This window comes from Mangifera indica, chromosome 3 (assembly GCF_011075055.1).
Source record: "Mangifera indica cultivar Alphonso chromosome 3, CATAS_Mindica_2.1, whole genome shotgun sequence".
NCBI classification, from domain to species: Eukaryota; Viridiplantae; Streptophyta; class Magnoliopsida; order Sapindales; family Anacardiaceae; genus Mangifera; species Mangifera indica.
In genome coordinates, this window is record NC_058139.1 from 4,415,022 (window position 1) to 4,436,583 (window position 21,562).

The 21,562-nt window shown below is 34.5% G+C and overlaps 5 protein-coding genes across 5 annotated transcripts; 3 read left to right on the forward strand and 2 right to left on the reverse strand.

Moving 5' to 3' along the window:
• The first annotated feature begins 426 nt into the window (after positions 1–426).
• On the forward strand, positions 427–1,794 carry LOC123211989 (RING-H2 finger protein ATL22-like). Its single transcript, XM_044630985.1, has 2 exons — positions 427–1,331; positions 1,612–1,794. The coding sequence occupies exons 1-2, from the start codon at positions 560–562 to the stop codon at positions 1,629–1,631; spliced, it is 792 nt and encodes a 263-aa protein (XP_044486920.1). The 5' UTR covers positions 427–559; the 3' UTR covers positions 1,632–1,794.
• A 2,987-nt stretch (positions 1,795–4,781) lies between these two features.
• LOC123210685 (palmitoyl-protein thioesterase 1-like) lies at positions 4,782–8,420 on the forward strand. The gene is made up of 12 exons (XM_044629170.1): positions 4,782–4,975; positions 5,633–5,717; positions 6,032–6,083; positions 6,176–6,196; positions 6,273–6,326; positions 6,717–6,767; positions 6,892–6,954; positions 7,257–7,322; positions 7,420–7,458; positions 7,539–7,661; positions 7,773–7,865; positions 7,995–8,420. Exons 1-12 carry the CDS (start codon positions 4,882–4,884, stop codon positions 8,241–8,243), a joined length of 990 nt encoding a protein of 329 aa, XP_044485105.1. The 5' UTR covers positions 4,782–4,881; the 3' UTR covers positions 8,244–8,420.
• LOC123210684 (phosphatidylglycerophosphate phosphatase PTPMT1-like) lies at positions 8,289–11,904 on the reverse strand. Its single transcript, XM_044629169.1, has 6 exons — positions 11,144–11,904; positions 10,364–10,486; positions 9,933–10,026; positions 9,260–9,342; positions 9,084–9,173; positions 8,289–8,823 (listed from the first exon to the last, which is right to left on the reverse strand). Exons 1-6 carry the CDS (start codon positions 11,402–11,404, stop codon positions 8,434–8,436), a joined length of 1,041 nt encoding a protein of 346 aa, XP_044485104.1. The 5' UTR covers positions 11,405–11,904; the 3' UTR covers positions 8,289–8,433.
• Positions 11,905–14,107: 2,203 nt separating this feature from the next.
• LOC123210861 (pentatricopeptide repeat-containing protein At5g47360-like) lies at positions 14,108–14,590 on the reverse strand. Its single transcript, XM_044629353.1, has 2 exons — positions 14,405–14,590; positions 14,108–14,299 (listed from the first exon to the last, which is right to left on the reverse strand). The coding sequence occupies exons 1-2, from the start codon at positions 14,588–14,590 to the stop codon at positions 14,108–14,110; spliced, it is 378 nt and encodes a 125-aa protein (XP_044485288.1).
• Positions 14,591–17,279: 2,689 nt separating this feature from the next.
• On the forward strand, positions 17,280–19,703 carry LOC123211804. Its single transcript, XM_044630710.1, has one exon. It carries the CDS (start codon positions 17,808–17,810, stop codon positions 19,509–19,511), a length of 1,704 nt encoding a protein of 567 aa, XP_044486645.1. The 5' UTR covers positions 17,280–17,807; the 3' UTR covers positions 19,512–19,703.
• Positions 19,704–21,562: the final 1,859 nt, after the last annotated feature.

Below are 21,562 nucleotides of genomic sequence, written 5' to 3' on the forward strand. Positions count from 1 at the left end.
ATGAGCAGTGCTGGCGTGATTGAGAGAAATATGTGCCGTGTGAAGAAGGATGATGTAAATTGTCACAGGTACAGAATGACTTCCAGTCAAGTCACCTTGGCAGTGTATGAACTTGCTAAATGTCTATAAAATAATTAAATATTCCCATGCTACTTGACTTCCTAGTCTTCCTTAACTGTTTAATTAGAAATCAAACAAGCTAATATAAGAGATAAGAACTAAATTACAAGTGTACCCTTTCCCAAAACCTAACCCAAAAACAGATAGACACCAACTAAAAAAGACAAAAACTTTTAAATATTTATCAGAATTTCTTAATGATTCTAAAATTATCACCAACTGAATTCAAACTTGTCTTGTCAAGTTGTTTAATTAATAATTTAAACAAAGGTTTAAGTCGGACTAGTAATTAAGAAGGGTCAATAGACTATGGAAATCTGAAAGTGGCAGGCCGACCAATGAATTTCATTCTACACAAACCGGCCGTGTTGTGTAGAAATGGATATATTCACCTCTTCTTTCCAGTTTCCAGCGAAAAGAAAAAGAGTGAATAGAAAGAATGAAATTAATGAATGAATCACGCAGGAGAAATTTCAGGGTGGCTCAAACTGAACAGGGCAGCATGAACCAACCATCTGCAGTTGAAGCTCTTGTTTATTTATCATTTGCAGCAATGGGTTCTTTTTTCTTCTTCATTCTCTATATAACTTCATTGTATGCTAACACAAACCGCACTGAGGTAAACTGCCCCGCAGTGAAATGCAGTCATGGCACCCCTGAACCTGATATTCATTTCCCTTTTCGCTTAAAAGACCAGGTGCTTCAACACTGTGGTCTCCCCGGTTTCGAGCTGTTTTGCACAGAAAACACCACTATGATTCACTTTCCATCTTTTGGTGACTTGGTTGTGAAATCAATCTCATACGATACCAAAAAAATTGAACTGCTTGACCCCAAAAGTTGTGTCCATGAAGTTTTTCTGAATCTCAATCTTTCTCCTCCTTCGCTCTTCAACTATTACTTCATTGCGAGGAACTACACATACCTCAATTGTTCAGCCAGGCTTCCGCCTGCTTTCAAGGAAGTCCCATGTTTAAGTGGCTCTACACATTTTGTTTACACTGTGAAGCCTTCTTTGGCGGTTCCGTTGTCTTGCAGGGCTGTGAAAACAATTGCGATTCCGTTTGCATATAGTCCTTATCTCTCTGACAATAGTTTCGGACTTGGACTAACTTGGGAATTGCCTGGATGTGAAGGCTGTGAAGGAAAGGGAGGCCTGAAGAAATTCCTGTCAAAAGCAACATTTATCAATTACATAAAATACCTTCAAGGCAAGTTTTCATTATTTGAGCTTTTCTTCTCATAGTTAATTTGTTAGAGGTCCTCATTCCATACCCGTTTCTTATTCTGTACAACAAAGCTTTACAGCTCATATATATCTGCAATCGTGTTCAAAATTTTAATCTTTTGTGACATTGAATAAATTAGGAAAGATGGTATCAAATAAAAAAACAAACAAATTGCTTTCGGTTTTTCTCCATATGAATCATCTCTTCTTTCTTGACTTAGTCTCTAATCTATATTGATAGTGATTCATCCTTGTGGAAGCAGGGCTATACCTTGAAGTTTAAGGAATTCTTGATTATCAGACATTGAAGCAACGAATGAAAAGTCCAGATGGGAAATTAGGGAGGATGATTTTAGATATTGTTGCGTATGTGTAATTCTATGGCTACACTAACTGCCGTGTCATATATTTTGTTCAGTAAATGTGCTAAGGTTGATTCTGGCAAATAGCAGAAGTCCCGGGAATGGGACGGCAGCCCACATCCAATTAGTTGTTAGCTAAGCACCCAAAAGTCCAAAATCTTGTGTGAAACAGAATTGAATGCGAAAACAAACTGAGAGCTCAATGGGGCCATACCAGTCATAATAACCAGATGTGTTCATCTTTAGGGAAAAGGACTATGTCCACCCATTTTTTAGGCCTATCTCAAACCTATACCCAAAAAGACGAAAAACCTTTTTTCCCAGCCATGACCAAACTACCGTCTAATTTATCAATTAGGGACAAGGGCAAAATCGATATTTTACTGTTTATATTAAAAAGTTATAAAGTTTATTACTTTTCACCCCTTTTAGGTTTTAGAAATTAATATTTCATCTTTAACCAAAATTTTTAAACTTTGAAAACTAACATTTTCACCCCCAAACCTAGGGTTTCCTTATTTTTCAAAACGCAGTCGTCCCCCATAACTTTCAAAAATAGTAGTTTCACCCCCATTCTTCAACTTCATCTTCCGTCATCGTCACCGACCTCCTCCTTCTTCTGGTGCTTCGAAGAGATCTTCATCTCCTCATCCTACGGTGCGACGAAGGGACGAAGATCTCTTCATCGCACGATGCAACGAAGAGATAGAGATCTCTTCATCGCTCCATCCAAACGACGCTTCGTCGTCCTTCTTTGTGTCATCCAGACACGACGATGAAGCGTCGTCCTTCGTCTGTTCTTCCAGATAGGGACGATGCTTCGTCGTCCAGATCTGGACTACGAAGGATTGTCCTTTGTCATCCTTTGTAGTCGAGATACGAGATCAGTGGAATGCGTCGACCGTCGATGGTGGCCGGAGAAGGAAGCAAACCCTAGAAGTGAAATCTAAATTTTTTAAAATTTGAGGATGGGTTGAGTTGTTAGTTTTTAAAACTTGGAGGGAGAAATTGTGAAATTTTAAAGTTTTAAGGTTTTAAAAAGTAAAATATCGATTTTGCCCCTGTCTCTAACTGAGAAATTGGATAGCAGTTTGGTCATGGGTGGAAAAAATAGTTTTTCATCTCCCATAAGTATAAGTTTGAGATTGGCCTAAAAAATGGGTGGAAAATAGTCCTTTTCCCTCATCTTTATATTCCTCCAAATTTTCTAAGGCTGCAAATTTCAGTCACACAATTACTCTCAGGGAGAAACAGTTGGACATTAAACACAAAATCTGCTATTACTAAAATGTAGAAGTCCACATCTCACAGAAAAAAGAGAATAGAGAGTAGTTTTATTATCAAAGCTTGACGTCCATGCCTGAAATTTTAGAACTTCATGTAAAAACCAATTAAATGGCGACACAAATCTAGCAAAACTGCGTCCTTATAGTTAATAACAGTAAACATGGTAATTGAAACTTATCAAAATCTGTTCCGCAATTTTCTTTATAACCATGCTTCTTAAATTTCAAACGAGCTAACTGAAGGCTAAAATCCCAAATGCTTGATAAATTGTGACAAGTTGCAAAGGCGTGACGTGAGAAGCCCAGCCCAGACGTACAGTTAACAAATATAAAATAGCTGAAGCCATCCAGACGAACCCATTAATCCAATTGGTGAGAAGCAGAAGCACTCAATTAACAAGAAGAAAGATGACAATTATAAAGAGTCGAATGGAACAATTTTTGTGTTTTAGGTATTGTTACATTATTGTATTTATACATGAGTTATACTATATACAAGAAAAACAAAAAATTTTATATAATAAGGAAAACTAATACACAAAATAAAGTAGAAAATAGTATATTCTAACGTCTCTTCGAATTAAAGTGAACAAAAAATTTGATAACTTGAATTTGTGATATAAATTATAAAAGCATATTAAGAGATGAGTTTTGGTAAATACGTTAGTTATTTGATTAATGTAATGTGCTGAAATGAGATGAAAAGTGTTATTGCTCAAATAGTAGCTGACAAAGTGATAATATATCTCAATTTGTTTACTATGTTCATGAAAAATATCATTATAAATAATTTAAGTGACACTTTGATTATCACAGTATATATTTATAGCTTTGGATTAAAGATCTTCTATATTCTACCAGAACTATCAAAGTTATAGAAGTTTGGAAATAGCATTTACAAGTGTTCTTATATTTTACTTTAATACTTGAATGAAAAACGAATGTTTGTTTTTTTCGACATCAAAAGATAAAAGAATCTCATAGAAATATGTAATAGTCAATGATGAAACATATATTTATAAGATCACTCGTCCAATCAATATCATAATATGTATGTAATATAAGTGATGATTAAGCAAAAAAATAAAGACAATAAAAGGATGATACTTTTGATATATCCAAAGATACGAAATACAATCATAAAGTAAGTAATAGAAGGAGCAACAATGAATAGACAAACAATATGAATGAAATATACAATATAAAATTAGTGAAAAGAAACCCACAAAAACTCATGTTTGTGGTCAGAAATTAAGATAACAATGATGAAAAACAACGGAGTTTTGGGAAGAGAATCTTCCATTGTATGGGCCGAAAATGAAAGTTTTAAAATCCAAAGACTGAAATGAGCTGTAATTAGACCAATAGGGTGCAAAAGGATATTAATACTATGGTACACATAAAGAATTGAATGGATTGCTTTTTGCGTATGTCATGTATGATGTATTGATGATTGAACTATACATGAATAATTCTATCTACCGAGAATACAAATAATTATGTCAATACAACTCTCCCTCTCTCTCTCTCTCCCCCCTCTCTATTTATTTATTTAAATATATAAATAATATATTATTATATAATTAAATAATTTTAAATTAAAAATAATATAATAATCAATCATATAATAACATATTATTTATATATTTAAATTATATATAAAATATAAAAACAGGATATTAATTTAAAAAATAAATGCAATATAATCATATATCTTATAATATTATTAAATGGAATACTATTCCACCGTCCCTTCTTACTTCTCTTAACCAATCACAACTTTCTATTTCTTTCTTTTTATTCACACTTCCTGAATAACTTCTTGGAATTTTCGTTCTCCCTTTTATAAATTCAGAGCCTCAGTCCTAACACTCATCACTAATACATGGCTCTTCACTTGCTACTCACTTTATTTTTCTCCTTTCTTGCCTTCTTATTCATCCCAGTTTCTCTTTCCGTTCCCTTCATAGTACTCCATGGTAACTCGCTTCTTTTTTTCTTTTTAATTGTGTTTGATCTTTTAGCTTTTATCTTAATCTGAATCCTGAATATTGTCTCTGCTCCCTTTTTTTTGGGGGATATATGTTTAGATATTATTCGTCTTTCGTTGTTGGCTGAAGAACCGAAATAATTTTTATAAATTTGAGCCTTCTGAATTCCTGTTGCTTAGTTAGTTGTGTTGCAAATTATTGATTGTAAAGATTGTTTTGTAGTTTGAACATGCTGTAGTAGAAAAGTCGTTGTATATTGGCCGAAACCTTTTTGTTGATTAATTACACTGAACAGGATAATCAACTTGCAAGTAAGATGTTTTATTACTGCCCATGAAATAGAACTGGATCGAGTCTGTCTTGAAAAGAGTGAATATCGCAAAATTTGATCCAATTAAATGGCTGAAGTTTGGCTGTGTGAGTTAGTATTGAATGTTCCTTTCGAGTTTTGCATCCATTCAAGTTAAATCATAATATACTGATTTTTTATTGTTAAAAAAAATAATGGGGCCAGAATTCTTTTTTAAACATATTGTTCAATGAATAGATTCAGCATCCATAGTTTTACTTGTCTGAAAAAATATAATTTTTTTCCATATTAATGCTTTTCAACATCTTGGTAACAGTCTAATTTTATTATGACAGGTATTGGAGATCAGTGCTCCAATCCAGGAGTGAAACAATTCACTGAGCTACTCAGTGAATTCTCTGGTGTTCAAGGATATTGCGTGTATGTTAGCAGTATCCCTTATTTTTGTTATGCTTAAATCAGCCTTATGTAATTCTAATTATGCATTAAATTATAACGAAATCTCATCTTAGAACCTAGTATTGTGTCGTGGGAATAATTATAGTTATGATGATAAATCATCATTGGTTCACCTGTCACCTTAATTCTAACTTGATGAAAATTTGAATACATTGCAGTTAATTCTGATTGTTTGTTCATTAAAGCAAACACCTGGACAGAAGAAATAATCTCCCTTTTTATTTTGTTTTCTCTCCCTTATGTGATGATATTGCTTTATTTATTTCATCCTGCAGAGAAGTTGGGGATGGAACATGGGATTCTTGGTTTAAACCTCTGCAAGAACAGGTAAAATCATGATAATAGATTCTAACCTTTCATTTTGGCTGTAATATTTTTAGGTGAGTGATTGGAGGCTGATTTTTGTTCTACTTCTACAGACTCAAATTGTTTGTGACAAGGTAACTAAGCTTTGGGTTTAATCAATTGGTCAACGTCAGTAGATCTATCTGCCTTTGACAAGTATTCTACATACAGGTGAAGGCAATGAAAGAACTGAGAGAAGGTTACAACATAGTTGGTCTCTCCCAGGTAACTTATCAGGCCTTCTTTTAATCTTTTAACATAGCTTTCTGTGCTCTTTACACGGTTACAGAATTGAATGAATATATAACGGACACTCAATGAAGTCTTTATCTCCTCTATCTCTATGTTATGTTGCAATATTTTACTATATAACTTTTAGTCTATAAAAAAAATACTGATTCAATCTAATCATGAATAATTAGATGAATAAATACATGGATGAGAGCGAAGGATAATGTATTTTTTAATTAAAATATATTATTTATTCTCATCTCACTGTATCTGTGCTTTAATGCAGACAATTATTTTTCCAGATTTTTTATTTTTCTTAATGTAAACTTTCTGGAAACTTGTATTTTCTGCTTTCATTTTTATTGTTGTTATTTCTTTGAACAGGGTAACTTAATAGGTCGTGGTGTGATTGAGTTCTGTGACGGTGGCCCTCCAGTAAGAACCACTTTACTGTGAAGCTCCCTACTATAAACCGACTTCCTATCACTTTTTCTAAAATTACTAATTTCTCTTGCAAATCGGGCATCTTTTGACAAGCTTCCATCAATCATTTTAACAGGTTAAAAATTTTATCTCCTTAGCAGGCCCTCATGCTGGTACTGCATCTGTGCCTCTCTGTGGTGTAAGTATTGCTGCCTATCATCTGTTTACTGTAATTGATTCAAATATGGAAAGGAAATCAGGTATAATTTGGCACATTCATATTGATTGAAAGCTTTATTTTACTTTTCTCCAATTTGGAAGGTATAATTTGGCCAACTGCTCTTTATGCAAAAGATTTGAAAGTGTGAAGCGCTCGATGAGTCACATATAATAGATATTCAATTAGATAAATAATAAAAACTTCATCCGTTTAATTCCCAGTTAGAATTTTGCTTGTCTTTTCTTGATCTATAATTGGTATTGTGGATTGTCCTTCTGCAGTCTGGTGTTTTATGTGAAATTGCCGCTACCCTGATCAAGTCGGAGATCTACAGCAACTATGTCCAAGTATGATCTTTGTGTCCAAGCTTCTTTAAGTTTAAAACCATCATTCTTCGATTTTTATCAGGGCTTAACATTGTTTCTTTGGTATGTGGAATCACAGGAACATTTGGCTCCCAGTGGATATCTTAAACTTCCAAATGTGAGTGAGTAGTATACATTAATACACCAGTGGATCTTTTGATTACTTATTACATGTCAAAATGAACATTTTCTTTCCAGGAGATCTCTAAATATTTGAGTAACTGCAAGTTTCTTCCAAAGCTGAACAATGAACACCCTGATCAGAGGAACTCCACTTACAAGGAACGTTTCAGTAGCTTACAGAATTTGGTGCTTATAATGGTGATCAATAAGAACTTATCCTTTCCTGTATTGGAGAATTTACTTAGAATTTTCTCAGTTTAAGCCGAAGGATTTTCATATTTTCACCATCTTTAATTCTATTTTCTACAGTTTGAAGATGACAAGGTTTTAATACCCAAGGAAACTTCCTGGTTTGGATTTTATCCTGATGGAGCCTTCAGTCCAGTTCAACCTCCTGAAAAGGTATTTAAAAACAAAAGTCTGGACTTCTGATAACATTCATTTTCACTTCTGTGCTTCATACCAGGCATGTTAAATTTTCAGGTTTTAGAAGGTTGTTTACTTCTCTATACATGCTTTTGTCCTGTGCAGACAAAACTTTACACTGAAGATTGGATTGGGCTGAAAAGATTGAATGAGAGTGGAAGGGTGAAATACGTCAGTGTGGCCGGAGGTCATCTTGGAATCTCGAAACCTGATATGAAGAAGTATGTAGTGCCTTACTTGAGTGATCAGGCATTGTCGATAGAAGGTGAAGAAAGGAATCATAACCACAATTACAGAGTGGCAACAAGCAGAAAGATAAAGCAAGCGAATGAGTTGGCATCTTCTGAAACTTGATGGAGACCTGGTTAGGCGTTCCGAAAATTCTACATAATTATATGGTTGAGCAATAAAGATGTAATTGTAACTTAGATTGCAATCCATCTCACTGAAGAATGTGTGCCTGAAAAAACATTATTTGCACTTTATATACTGGAAGGAGACAAAAAACTTAATAAACACCTTTATCGGCAACTACAGTGATATCTTAGTAGACATGAATGTCTACACTAATGCCTCCCAGGTGATCAGCACTTATTGAGCAGCTGCTCACCCTGCCCATTTTATTTCCTGGAATTTTCTGCTGGGTGTGGCAACGAAACAACATGCACGAGATTCTAGCCAGAGCTGCTTGACCAGCAACTCTAACTCGGTAAACCACACTCAGATCAGCCCACGTCTGACTCCCAACATCACTGGAAACACGGCTTGAGTCATATCCATCAAGATCTGACTCTGTTACAATGACTACAGAGCTATTATCAAATGCCACAAGTTCTTGTGCACTCATTGAACGTGGAGCTCTCAAAACGTGATCAGCCACATGTCTATAAACACAAGCCTTGTTCACTCTTAGGTGGTAGTATTCCAAAACAGCCTGCAATGATAACCAACAAGAAATGCTAAGAATGAAATGTGATAGGACAAATTTATTTATAAAATTCAATAAAAAGGCAACAGCAACCAAAACAAGTGTTATCAGAAGAAATAAAAATATTAAAATTGACCCATGGGGTAGGCCGCTTGCACACTAAATATAACCATCCAATCTAGTGTACTCATACATATCATCTCTTCAATAAAACAATGGGAAAATTAGAGGCGCCAAATAATTGCCAGGGGTGAATCCTGGTTTACCTGCCACTGAGCAGAAGCTAAAAGAACCCTTGGCCTGATGGATTTCACAAAATCATAAGCGTCATCTGGTGTCATCTGCTTGTGATGCACCTACAAATAAATTTTAAAAATAGAAGTTCAGAAAAGGCAGAGTCTCTAACAAATAAGCAAAAGCTATTTCTACAAGTAACATTTACCAGGTAACAAATTACAATGGTTGTGCTACGTCCCCGGCCAGCTTTACAGTGTACATATGTTGTTAGCCTACTCAATGTATTTTCTTTAAGACAACATAAAGAAGTTCAGATAAATAATTGCTTCAACAGGAACATTTATATTTTTACATTTAAGTAAACATTATCTACTTCAACTTATATATTTCTTAACAAGTAAAACCATTTCTCCTCAGAGAATACAAGAAATGATGAGATATTAATAAGACCCATTAGAAAAACTGATACCTACAGAAAAACTAATAATTTCCTGATCAACTTCAACATACAGTTACTAGATTGATAACTGAATCTAGAATACAATAAAGAAATTGCACAGGAAGGACATCCTTCTAAACCTCATACAAAGCAAGGACCACAACAATGAAGGCACATGTACCAGAGGATCCACCGTAGGTGTACTCCACATAATAGATGGAACACAAACATAAAGAACATGAGTACATATTGGACCTTCAGATTTAAATTTAGCTCCATGTTCTCCATTCAAAGCATCATCAATAACTGCCTGATCAGGTGGTCCAAGGTGATCCCTCCATTTTGATAGAGGCACAAATTCCCAACATTACAACCAAATAGAACTTGATGAGGAATCAAGCACTCAGACCAACAATTGTACAATTGTAATTATCCTTACCATGAATAAAGTCTACAGCTTGAGATATGTCACTCAAAGATGGTGCAAAGCAGTAGTCTCTTGTTGGAATCACCAAATGGTCAATACCGTGCGCCTATCAAAAATGCAATGAACAATCAAATATTATTTAGAGATAAGATGAAGGGAATTAATTAAAAAAGCCAGTAGTATCAAGGACTAAACTTAAAAGTTGATCTTGAGAGTGCAGTAATATTTATTCAATTGGTGAGCTTAACAGCTCCATTTCCAGGATAACCATAAACATTAAAAATTTTCATATAAAATAACTTATCAACATGTCAAATGAGACTCTATAACTCAAAAACAGAATTAAGCTTTAAAGTCTCAAAGTGCTCATTTAGATAACATATGAGTAGTAAAATACAGGTAAAGAAAAAAACTAAGCCAAAAGAGCTGACAAACAAACTCACATGATACAGAGATGTTGGGACTAAAGTCTCATATGATTCATTTAGTGTGACCACTCCACCAACACCAAGACCCTTTAGGTGTGGAACGTCAACAGGAAATGGAACAGCTCCTAACAGTAAAAACTGAAAATATATGTATTAGATGTAGCTATTGCTTATCAATATGGGAATACATTATAACAACTTCCCAATGTGAATCGTAGAATAAAAATCCAAAATAACTCAAAAAATTTCAGAAACTCCCATAATCTTACCTCCAGGAATATAATCAGTAAAAAAGGGGCAAAATAAGTTCTAAAATAAAGCAAGCACAAAACCACAGTAAAAAGAAGAAAATAATCCGTGTTACCTCAGAATCCTTTAAACAAATATTCATAGCCATATGTATGAAATTTATACCTCAAAAGCAAAAAAGAAACCGAATTGACATATCATCTAAAACAAACCAAAAAACACAGACATAAAACCAAAATCATTAAAAAAAAAAAAAAAACTAGTAAATCAGTTTATGCTTCATCCACCACACCTCATGAACATCAAGGGAAATTAGTAAATCTAGTATCTAGATCACACAACCACACAACTTAAAATAATTAAATAATTTCCAAGTATACAAAAAAAGAAGTTGTTTTAAATGCCAAAACCAATCACTTTACAAAGACAGGGATCATCATAAAACTCCAAGATTATATCATCATACATGAGATAAGGCAATTATAATTCAACTATATCGTATATTAAAAAAAAAAAAAAAGGTCAAACGTATTAAGGAAATTATACCTCACCAACACGATCCCACCACCGGAACTCCGCCTGAAACTTGTTCCTGACAACATTGTAAAGCAGAGTCGGGTAAAACAGTGCACGAGCTCCTGCACCAACCAAAACCCTCTTCGTCCCAGAAACGACAATGTTTCCACTATTAATCTCACTACCAACGGAAACGGAATCGTTTTCTCCACACGATTTTATAGTCTCCTCTTCTCCACTTTCCACGACAGCCTCCACCTCCTCTGCTCCTTTCAATTCCTCAATATACATAATATACAAGCCCGAATTGAAAAAGAATCAAGCGCAAATAAAAACAGTAAAAGAAACCCTAATCACACAATCAAGAACAATAAACACGATCAATTGATAGTACGATTGATTAACAGGTTAAAAATAAATCTTTCCACATCATTCGCAACCAAAAAAAGAAAACCCTAACATTTCAGAGAATTGATCGGCGAAGCCTTGAATTTGAACATGAAATGCGATTAATAGAAGAAATGGACAGAGAAACAAACATATTGAGTTTTCCAGAAGAAACAGAGATCATCTTGAAAAGAACCGGGGTTGATCGGACGGTAAAAACGAGACAGGAAAGGTAGCGGTAAGATAGATCAGTGATGAATGGTTGAATTAAAAGAAATTTGGAAGCCAAACGCTAAACCTAGAACTAGAATTGTTCTATTTCTTGAGATTGGAGACAGAGAATTGCCTCGGTTCTACACTTTCACCTCTCTCTGCTGGATGTGAAAGAGACTGCAATTTACAAAGAATAGATTTCGGGGTTGAAGGGATAAATGAACATGCAATGCACCAAGGAAACTGTGAGACTAAGTTTGCTGCGTGACACGTGTTGCATGGGACATATGGAGAGTGGGTATGGGTGTGCGTGAGGTAGTGTTTGTGACCGACAGGCAAAATTCAAGGATCAGATTTCAAAAGTGGCCAAATCACTATGTCTACCCAAGGCACTAAACCTTGGGTGGGAAATAATCCTTTGGCCAAAATAATGTAACCATTGACTTTAAACTTTATAAAGTTCATATTATCTAACCAACTAACTTAATTAATTATAATTTTGTATTTATTTCAAACCTTTTTAATTGACCTCTAACTGCCATTTGTAATATCTCAAACTTTAATTCTCATTTATAATATCTCACATTTAAAACATGAAAATAAGCCAGAAAAATATGTAATTTCAAAATAAATTTTAGTTTTAAATTGCGTTAATCTTTAAATTATGATAATTGTTATTGTGTTTGTTTAGTATTATTGTGCACATTGTTATTGCATAAAACCAATAAAAAGTCAATAAAATTATGTATGTCAATTTTGAGTATATAAATGAAATTAGATAATTTTTAATTAAAAATAAAATAACATTCGACTATATAATAACACATAAAAGTATGTATTATATATATTAAGTGAGTACACATGGTAGTGTTATGCTCATTTGCAATGAATACAAGTTGAATGACAAAATGGAAGCAATTTTACCAACAACTGCATTCATGTGATATGACACACCTGCAAAAACTTGTGCCAAGAAAAGAAGCTTCAGGAAAAAATACAGTATAATAATGTAGTAAATATTGACAGTACCTTTGAAATTTAGCATCCCCAAGACTTGTGTAAAGATTTAACAGATAATGACAATTAACATAAAAAAATAAAAACAAGAAAAGGTGGGTGGTTGAGGTGTTGATGGAATCCACATATAAGGAAACAAAATATTAGGTGTTGATGGAATGAATAGGCCAATAGACAAATCTATCTAGAAATGTCAGCTTGTAAAGAGTATTCTCAATAAACACACTTGAAGCTTAATGCAAAGTTAGATTACCTCCAGTATAACCTTGTCCTCTACTTTTTAAAACATGTATGTAGACAATGCACTCTTAAAATATATAAAAAGGAAAAAAAATTTTGCAATCATGCTATCCTTGTTTGTTCATAAATTATCAAGCTATTCATCCTTTTTTTCAGCATCGCAAATATGCCCATTTTCTGAAATATTTTGATGGTCTATGTTGTATTAAAGGGATATCCCTATGATCTGACTTATTACGTAAATCCTATTGTAGCAATAGAAGTGGGGATACCTTTAAGCATTTCGAATATCATGTGAGCTATAGAAGATCACGCAGAGTAATCACACCATCATCCACTTAAAACTCACAGCTTTTGATCAAGTCTAATACGCTTCCAAAGAGTACAATGTTGTTTCAGGATATGTCACCTTTGTCAGATTACAGACATTTTAGTTGTCTAACAGAGCCCTACACCTCCTTTGTAAGATCAAATTATAAATTGAAAGGTAGCAACAGAGAATAAAATTTCAAAACAAGGAATGATAAACTGATTAGCCTCAGCAATCTTAGAAATAGGTTAAGTTGAGGGAAAAAAGAAAGAGTTACCTCAGAGCAAGCTCCATACTAGAAGGAAAATAGGTAGATAAAGACATGCCCAGATAGAAATCTCATAAAGACCTGGATCATGCGCTTTACGCTAATTCATATTTGTTTGGATTGGCGACACTACTTCACTTATGCTCCAAGCTGCACATTTTTAATGCTAATCTGGAAGTGACTTAGTAGTCTATGAAGCTCTACAAACTTATCCAGAGTGAGTGAGTTTTTAATTCAAAAGTTTCTGACTTTACTATCACAACCCGTTCTCCAAAAAGCAAACAGGGCCCTCACAAGGCTATATTATTATTATTATTTTTTGCATAGCATCTCCCTCCAATCCTAGTGAGACATGTAATTAGATCTTTATCTACAGATTTTTCTAGTGTTAAACTATTTTATCAGCATATTGAGCTTGAAGTTGAATTCTCCTTTCCAGCATAAATCTTGAAAGCTTTGAAGCTTCCGGCGAATGGCCTTCTTTGCAAAGCGCATCTCAGAGGATCGAATGAATGTCAGAGTCAATTGAATATAAGCACCCAATCTTCTCAATTTTCTCTTACATGTAAAAACCATCCACCACACTACATGCTAGACCATCAAGTTTCACCCCAGTAGCCAAAATCTTCCAAAAGAGTTTATCTGCTTCCTTAAGTCTTTTAATCCTAACCGATGCCGCCACTGGAGAACTGTAGCGAACGCCATATGAAACACTACCCCCAACAACTTTATCAATCAACTTAGATGCTTCCTAGCCTTTAAGGCAAAGAACCTTAATCAAAATACTGATTGTGACACGACTGGGAGCACAACCATAAGCTTTCATTCTATGCAAAACCCTCAATCCTTCCATTACCATACCCTTTTTGAAAAAACTCTCAATGACAGATGTATCCATGACAACATTAGGACTACAATCCCCACCTTCTTTTTCATTTCTCCCTAACAATTCCAATGCCATCTCCATACTCCCTAACTTACAAATGCCATCAAGAAGGATTGTATATGCAACTGCATTGGGAGCACAACCATGTCTTCTCATAGTCTTAAGCAACCTACAAGCATCCTCTTACCAATCTACATTGCAAAACCCTTTAAACATTGACACATTTCTGATCATATTGGGGTATGGATCAATCAAACCCATCGCTTTATCAAATTATCTGCAGTAACCAGATCACACTTTTCATAGAACAACCTAATAACAGTATTATACATGATCACATCAGCTCTTTAATTGAATTCAGGCAATTTCCTCAATAACCACAAAGGTGGCTTTTTCACATAGATTTAAAGGCACTTTCATTGTCTTAACACTAACATCACACTCTTCTTTCTTATAAGCTTCAATAACATCAATAACGTTCCAGTGGTTTTGATCAAATTTTAAAAATCACAAGCTTTTTCATGCAGGAAAAAATTGTGCATATACTAGATTGAAGACCAGCCCATATGAAGAAACTAATAAGCAATTGAGATTGAGGGGGCAAACACCGATGTAAAACGTCATTCACACAAGTGGAGCACAATTATGCCTTTACAGGAGATAAGGTTATCTCAATGTTATCAGGATCAGGACAACTTAGTACAACTTATCAGCTGATGTAGCAGAAGTAGTGATGTGTAAAGTAAAGATTTTGGATTTTTGGGCATTGATTGGAAGTTATAAAAAGCGATATAGAGAAAATCGCTGTGTGTTAAAATAGAGCAAACCCAAAACTTTAGAAGTGCAGCCCGCTTGAAATGAAGATAGTTGAATACCTCCGGCTAAGGGATTGAGATCAAAGTACGGTCCAACCAAACGAGCAGTTCCCTGCCAACTCAGTCAGAGTTTCCCGGGTCAAGTTGAAAGTACTTAGGTTAGGTGTTGGGAACGGCTTATGGAGTGGGATTTAAAGCTGACAATTCTTGACTTAAAACAGTTAATCTGACATGAAGCTATAAAAACAAGTGGGTTAGCATACAGGGTTTTTTTTTTTTTAACATAAATTATAGTTTTGATCATGTTCTAGTTAACTGCAAATTATAATTAAATAATAAGTTTTTGTGTTAATGGATTGAAGAACCATGAGGGTCCTCATTTTCCTGTAGAGAAGAATCCCTTCCTTGCCCAAATAGTGTAATTTCAGGATGAGATTGGAGAGAACGATGAGGCTGGTGGGGTGCCTTAGGCACCGTAGCTAATTGTCATTTCGAAAAGCAATCAATATTATGATTAAACTTTTATATAATTTGAATGTTTATGTGTAAGTAGAATGTGTCCTTCCTAATCAAATAATAATGAATAAATAAATATAAAGAAAGTGGCAAATGATAAAACAAGACAGATATTTTTATTGAGATTATGTTATTCTTGATAACGAGAGTAATATTATCTTTTAAATTTTAATACGATTACATAAAATTATTGAAACTATAATTATTAGGATAAGTAAATTAAAGTTTGATCTTGATATGATTTTATTGAGTTACAAACTCACACTCTCAATATAAAGATCTTTTACTAATACCATTCAATCTATTTTAGAGACAATATATGTTACTTTTCATCTTTAACCAAAACCTTCTATATAATGGACAAAACAAAACAAAAAAACCTGTCATTTACTCCAATTGGCTACAGTGATGAAAGCCTAAAACCCAAGTAATTTTGTAATCACAACTCGATGCACTTTTCTTTATTGGCATGAAGCTTTGAAATATACAAAAGCATGAGAGAATCGGATCCATTGTCAACAAAATTTCCAATATACTTTAACTTTCGGCCATCAGCTAGAGAAAAGAACGATACCTTATCGACCCCCTTCATCTAAGGGCTCAATTTTCATTTGTTTATTAAGAGCCTTAGCCATTGACTAAAATATTAATCAATTCCTTCACACGCATGTTTGCTGGTTATGTGACTCCACCGGCATAAATCTCAAAGTAAACCCTTTTTTGACACTAAAACAGTAGATATCTACTAGGCTGAGACCAAGCTTTATCCCACTAGATAAGCATAGTTGATATTTCTGATGCAAACTAAACTCTCTTTTGAGTCATGGGATTTGATAGATTGAAAGTTGTTTTTGTTACCTTTAAATCTTTTCCTGTAAATCTCTTAGAATATTCTGTGAAACATACCCACATTGGTGAAAATTTTTGTTACATTACCATCAAGCTATTCAGCCTCTTGGTGTCTAGCTTTCAGAGAGCACATGGGACGTCAAGAAGGCACATTATTTATGGTTAGAGAGCTATTCTATATACCAGTTTCTGTATTTTCAAAAGAAATAATTTCAAGCCAAGTGCCTGGCAAGTAATGAATATGGTATCTGGCAGAAAGCAAAATGCCTTATGTAGAATACGCCACTGGGATAAACCCAAACCTTAAGAACAATTCTTAATTTACTGTTATTTTTAACAATGAAAAAGAATATTAATTTAATTAATGAAGCGTATCCAATTCAGAGAGTGCGTGGCACTTAGTAGGACTATCAAAAAGTTGTCTGCGAGAATAGCCAATGAAGAAGAATGGAGAAGGAAGAAAGAGAAGAAAAGCCAACCCAGACAAAGTTTCAAAAACATTCTTTTTCGTTTTTAACTCGAGAAAAAGCTAGCGTACGCAGTCCAAAAGAAGAATCCTGGCCACAACCACGCAATCATTTTGCCCCTTGCATTATATTTATACATATTCCCTCATCAAATCTCCACTCAGATTCTCATTTTATTTTCATCCCTTAACTCATTTTACAGCTTTCTTTCTACTGCAATTTATTCTTTTGCTCTATATATTTTGCTGGCAAATTGTCACCTCAGTAATGGCAAAAGATTCTACAAACACATCAAAATCCTTATACTAAACCGACTGTTTTACAACAAAAGCATATTGCGTGCATAAAAAGCAGTCTTAATCGACCACATTTTGGGATTTTAGTTAGGCATGTTGGTTTCAACCCAGATCCATTGATGGAAAAACAAAGAGAAGAAAAGGGTGTCCCAGTTGCGGGAAAAGAAGAACAATAAACAAACAAAAAAGGAGAGGCCATTAGTGTCATTTGCAAAGAACCATTCATTCTTAAATGTTCGTCGCATCTCCCCAAAACTTTCCTCTCCACTCTCTCTTATCTATCACCTTTCCTCTTTCTCCACTTTTCCTTAAGCCTTAAGTCTTCTCGTCTTCTTCTTCTTCCTTCTTCTACCTTTTCTCATTTTCTTTTAACACAAAACAACACGCAACAAATTTAGGAAAGCCATCTCCATCTCTTATTTCTTTTTCAATGGCGGATACGGACGTCTATATGAGGCACAAACTTCTAAAAACAGAGCAAAACAGGGCAAACCCAAGTAAGTTCTATACACATTTCCTTTACAAAGCTCTCATAGTGTCAATTTTCTTAGTCATACTCCCACTTTTTCCTGCACAAGCTCCCGAATTTATCAATCAAACTCTCCTCACCAGAAGCTGGGAGCTTCTACACCTTCTCTTTGTTGGTATTGCTGTCTCTTACGGCCTCTTTAGTCAACGAAACAATGAAGTAGAAAAGGAAAATAGTAGTCCTTCAAATAGTCCATCAAAATTTGAAAATGCTCAAACCTATGTGTCCAGACTTCTTCAAGTGTCATCAGTTTTTGATGAAGAGGGTGAAATTTTGTCGGGGTCTGATGACAACAAGGTCCAAACGTGGAGTAACCAGTACTATAGAAACGAACCTGTAGTTGTTGTAGCTAATGAGCATTCTGTTGAACAGAGAGGTACTGGTTCAAGAATCGGAGAAAAACCTCTTCTTTTACCTGTTAGGAGTTTGAAGTCGCGTGTTTCAGATTCAATGAATGTTGAATCTATCAGAGAAACAAATAATAAATCTGCTGCTCACCGTAGGTCGAATTCTTATTCTGGTTCAAGAAGATTTTCAGGCAGTTCTAACAAATTCAAAAATGGGGAATTGGGAGGCTCGGATCATGTGAATTTGGAGGATAGAGTAAATGAAAATGTGGTTCTTCCATCTCCAATTCCATGGAGATCAAGATCAGGTAGAATGGAAATGAAAGAAGATGTTGGTAGTCCAAATCCTCCCATGTTTAATATGCCTCGTTCAGTGGAGGAACTTGAATTGAACCAACACGAAGCACGGTCTTCTAGGCCTCAAGTGCCTCGATCATCTCGATCCAATTCTACGTCTTCTTCTCCAAAACTGTCTCCTTCATCGTCTTTATCTTCTCCAAAGAAGTCATCTTCTTCACCTTCGATATCCTCCTCGGAGTCTCAAGCAAAGAATTCAGAGGACTCAATAAGGAAGAAGTGCTTTTGTCGGCCTCCTCCTCCTCCTCCTCCTCCACCCCCACAATTCACCCATAGATCTTCGTCCATGAAAGCTAGTTACAATTTGAATAAGGAGGGGTCATTCACTGAAAAGTATTTCCAGCGAAGCCTCACCAGCGAACCAAAGGACTCGAGTATGAGCAGGGCGAGTGCAATGGGGAAATCAGTCAGAATGCTTAGACCCAGTGATCAAGACTTTGAAGATAGTGGACATGTCAAAGCCGAGAGATGGTCTAAGGAAGTTGATGCAACTTCAATGGAGAAAGGAGGAAGAAAAACAGTAACATTCGATCAGACATCCTTCAAGACTGAGAAGCTGAACCGTGAAAGTATGACTTATATGCCAAAGCCAACTTTCAAGGAGGCTCCAACGCAAGAAAAGGAGGAGTTTATCGATAAGGTGATGGTGGAAACTGATGTAGATTCAGAGATTGAAGATGAAGAATATGATGATGAAACTGGAGAAAGTCCAATTTTTTCCAACACAGAAAGAAGCTCAAACAATAAAGAAGCAAGTTCAAGCAGTGTGAATGATGGACCTCCTGATGTTGATAAGAAGGCGGATGAGTTCATAGCCAAATTCAGAGAGCAAATAAGGCTTCAGAGAATTGAATCTATCAAGAGATCAAGTGCACAAATTAGTCGAAACTCATCAAGGTAATCCAGGATATAGATTCAATCTATATATGATGTCATTCAACTTCATCGTTAAACTTTTTTTCTTTGTTCTTATTGTAAGCATAGACAGAATTATCTGGTTTCAGTTTTTTTCAATTTAAGCTGATGTTATACAGAGATAAGTTTGGTTGAATTCTATGCAACCAACAATTACGTTACAGAAAAGTTGTCTTCATTTTGTTCTTTAAATTGTTTGCATAATTGATGTCTTCCAACTTGACAAATTGGTTTAGACAGTAATTTCACTCATAAATTATGCCTGTAATTAGCTTAGTTTGGATACCCAGAGAACAAATTCAGTCCACCACTACGGCCATGTTTAAAAAGAATAAGAATATTATTTCCCTATTTCATATTTGTGGATTTTATTCATTCTTCTTTTTCAGTTGGAATCATATTACTCCAAAATGAAGTAATCTTATGTTCATAAAAGAGGTGGTTCTGAAATGGTTTTTTTAATATATTAAACTTAAACAATAAAACTATACGTATATATATATTTTTTTGTATATAATTTAAGTATACAAATAATATATTATTGTATGATTGGTTCATTTTAAATTAACGATAAAAAAATACTTAATCATATGATAATATATTATTTATATATCTAAACTATATACAAAGAAAATAAATGACTATCGGTGAGTAATGAAAAAAATGGTATTTTAAAAGTAATTCAACTCTATACTTAGAACTTACACCGTGTTTATGTTATTTACATTTCTGTCAATGGCTCCATGTTAACATTGCATTAGCCAAGTTACAAGAAAATTATGTCTCCCCTGGTCCTTTATTCAAAGGATAAAAAAGAGTTACCCTTCTATGTGTTACATTAAATTCAAATTTAATCCATATTTTTCATTTGATAGTAAATGATTACTTTCAATATAGACACTAGATGTATAAGGAATAAATAATATTATGTATACCTATTTTAAGTACATAAATAAATACATATTTATGTGTATTATCATGTGACTTAATGTTATTTTATTATTAATTCAAAATTATTTAATCATTTTATAATATATATCAAATATGTACGTATTTATGCATTCAAAATTAATATATATAGTTTTATTAATAAGAAATATATTTTAGTATAAGTGCATGGGTGACATTTAGTTAACGATAGGCTAGTTGCATAAATATAATAGATAAAACGATAGTACGTGTATATATTTTGGCCAAACGACTATTTCCCACCCAAGGTTTGATGTTTTCTCAAGTTTCCACCCTTTAACTATGGAAACACTAAACACCCACCCATGACTGGTTAGTTTTAACAAAACCCTAATGGTGGTAAGGGTAAAATCATCATTTTCTCTATAATATTAAAAATAAACTAAAATAGAATCTAATTTTTCCCCCAGCCTAAGTTTTAAAAAATCACAATTTAACCCTAGGGTTTCGTTTTGAAATCTCCGGCTCCATTGCCGATGACCTCTCCCTCCCGAAGCATCCTCTCCTTTCAGCGATCTCTTTCCTCCCATTTGGACTCCTGATTGGAGTCGGAGAAGCTGTGAAAGATGAAAAACTTCATCGGGGAAGACAAAGTTTTGTGTCTTCCCAGTCATCGTTGTCTGGGAAGATGATCATCTTCCCAAACAAAGACGAGACGACTCGTCGTCCTCTGGGAAGACGAGTCGTCTTCATCTGGGAAGACGATTTCTCTTTCCAGACGACTTCTCTCTGCGTCGAATGTGTTGGGGTGGAGTTGAAAGGGGGTCGTCGGTGGAAGAGAAACCATCGAGGGGGGAAGACGGTCGGCGATGGCGTCAGAGAAAGTGAAAGGGTTGGGAAATAAACCCTATGGGGGGAAATGCAATCTTTTCAAACTTATCTTAGAGAAAAAATGTTAGTTTTTAAACTTTTATGGGGGAAAATGAGATTAAATTTTTAGGAGTTAGGATTTTGTTAAATCTAATCGACTATGAGTGGGTGTTTGAGATTTCTATAGTTAAATAATGAAAACTTGAGAAAACATCCAACCTTCGGTGGGAAATAGTCATTTGGCCATATATTTTTAAA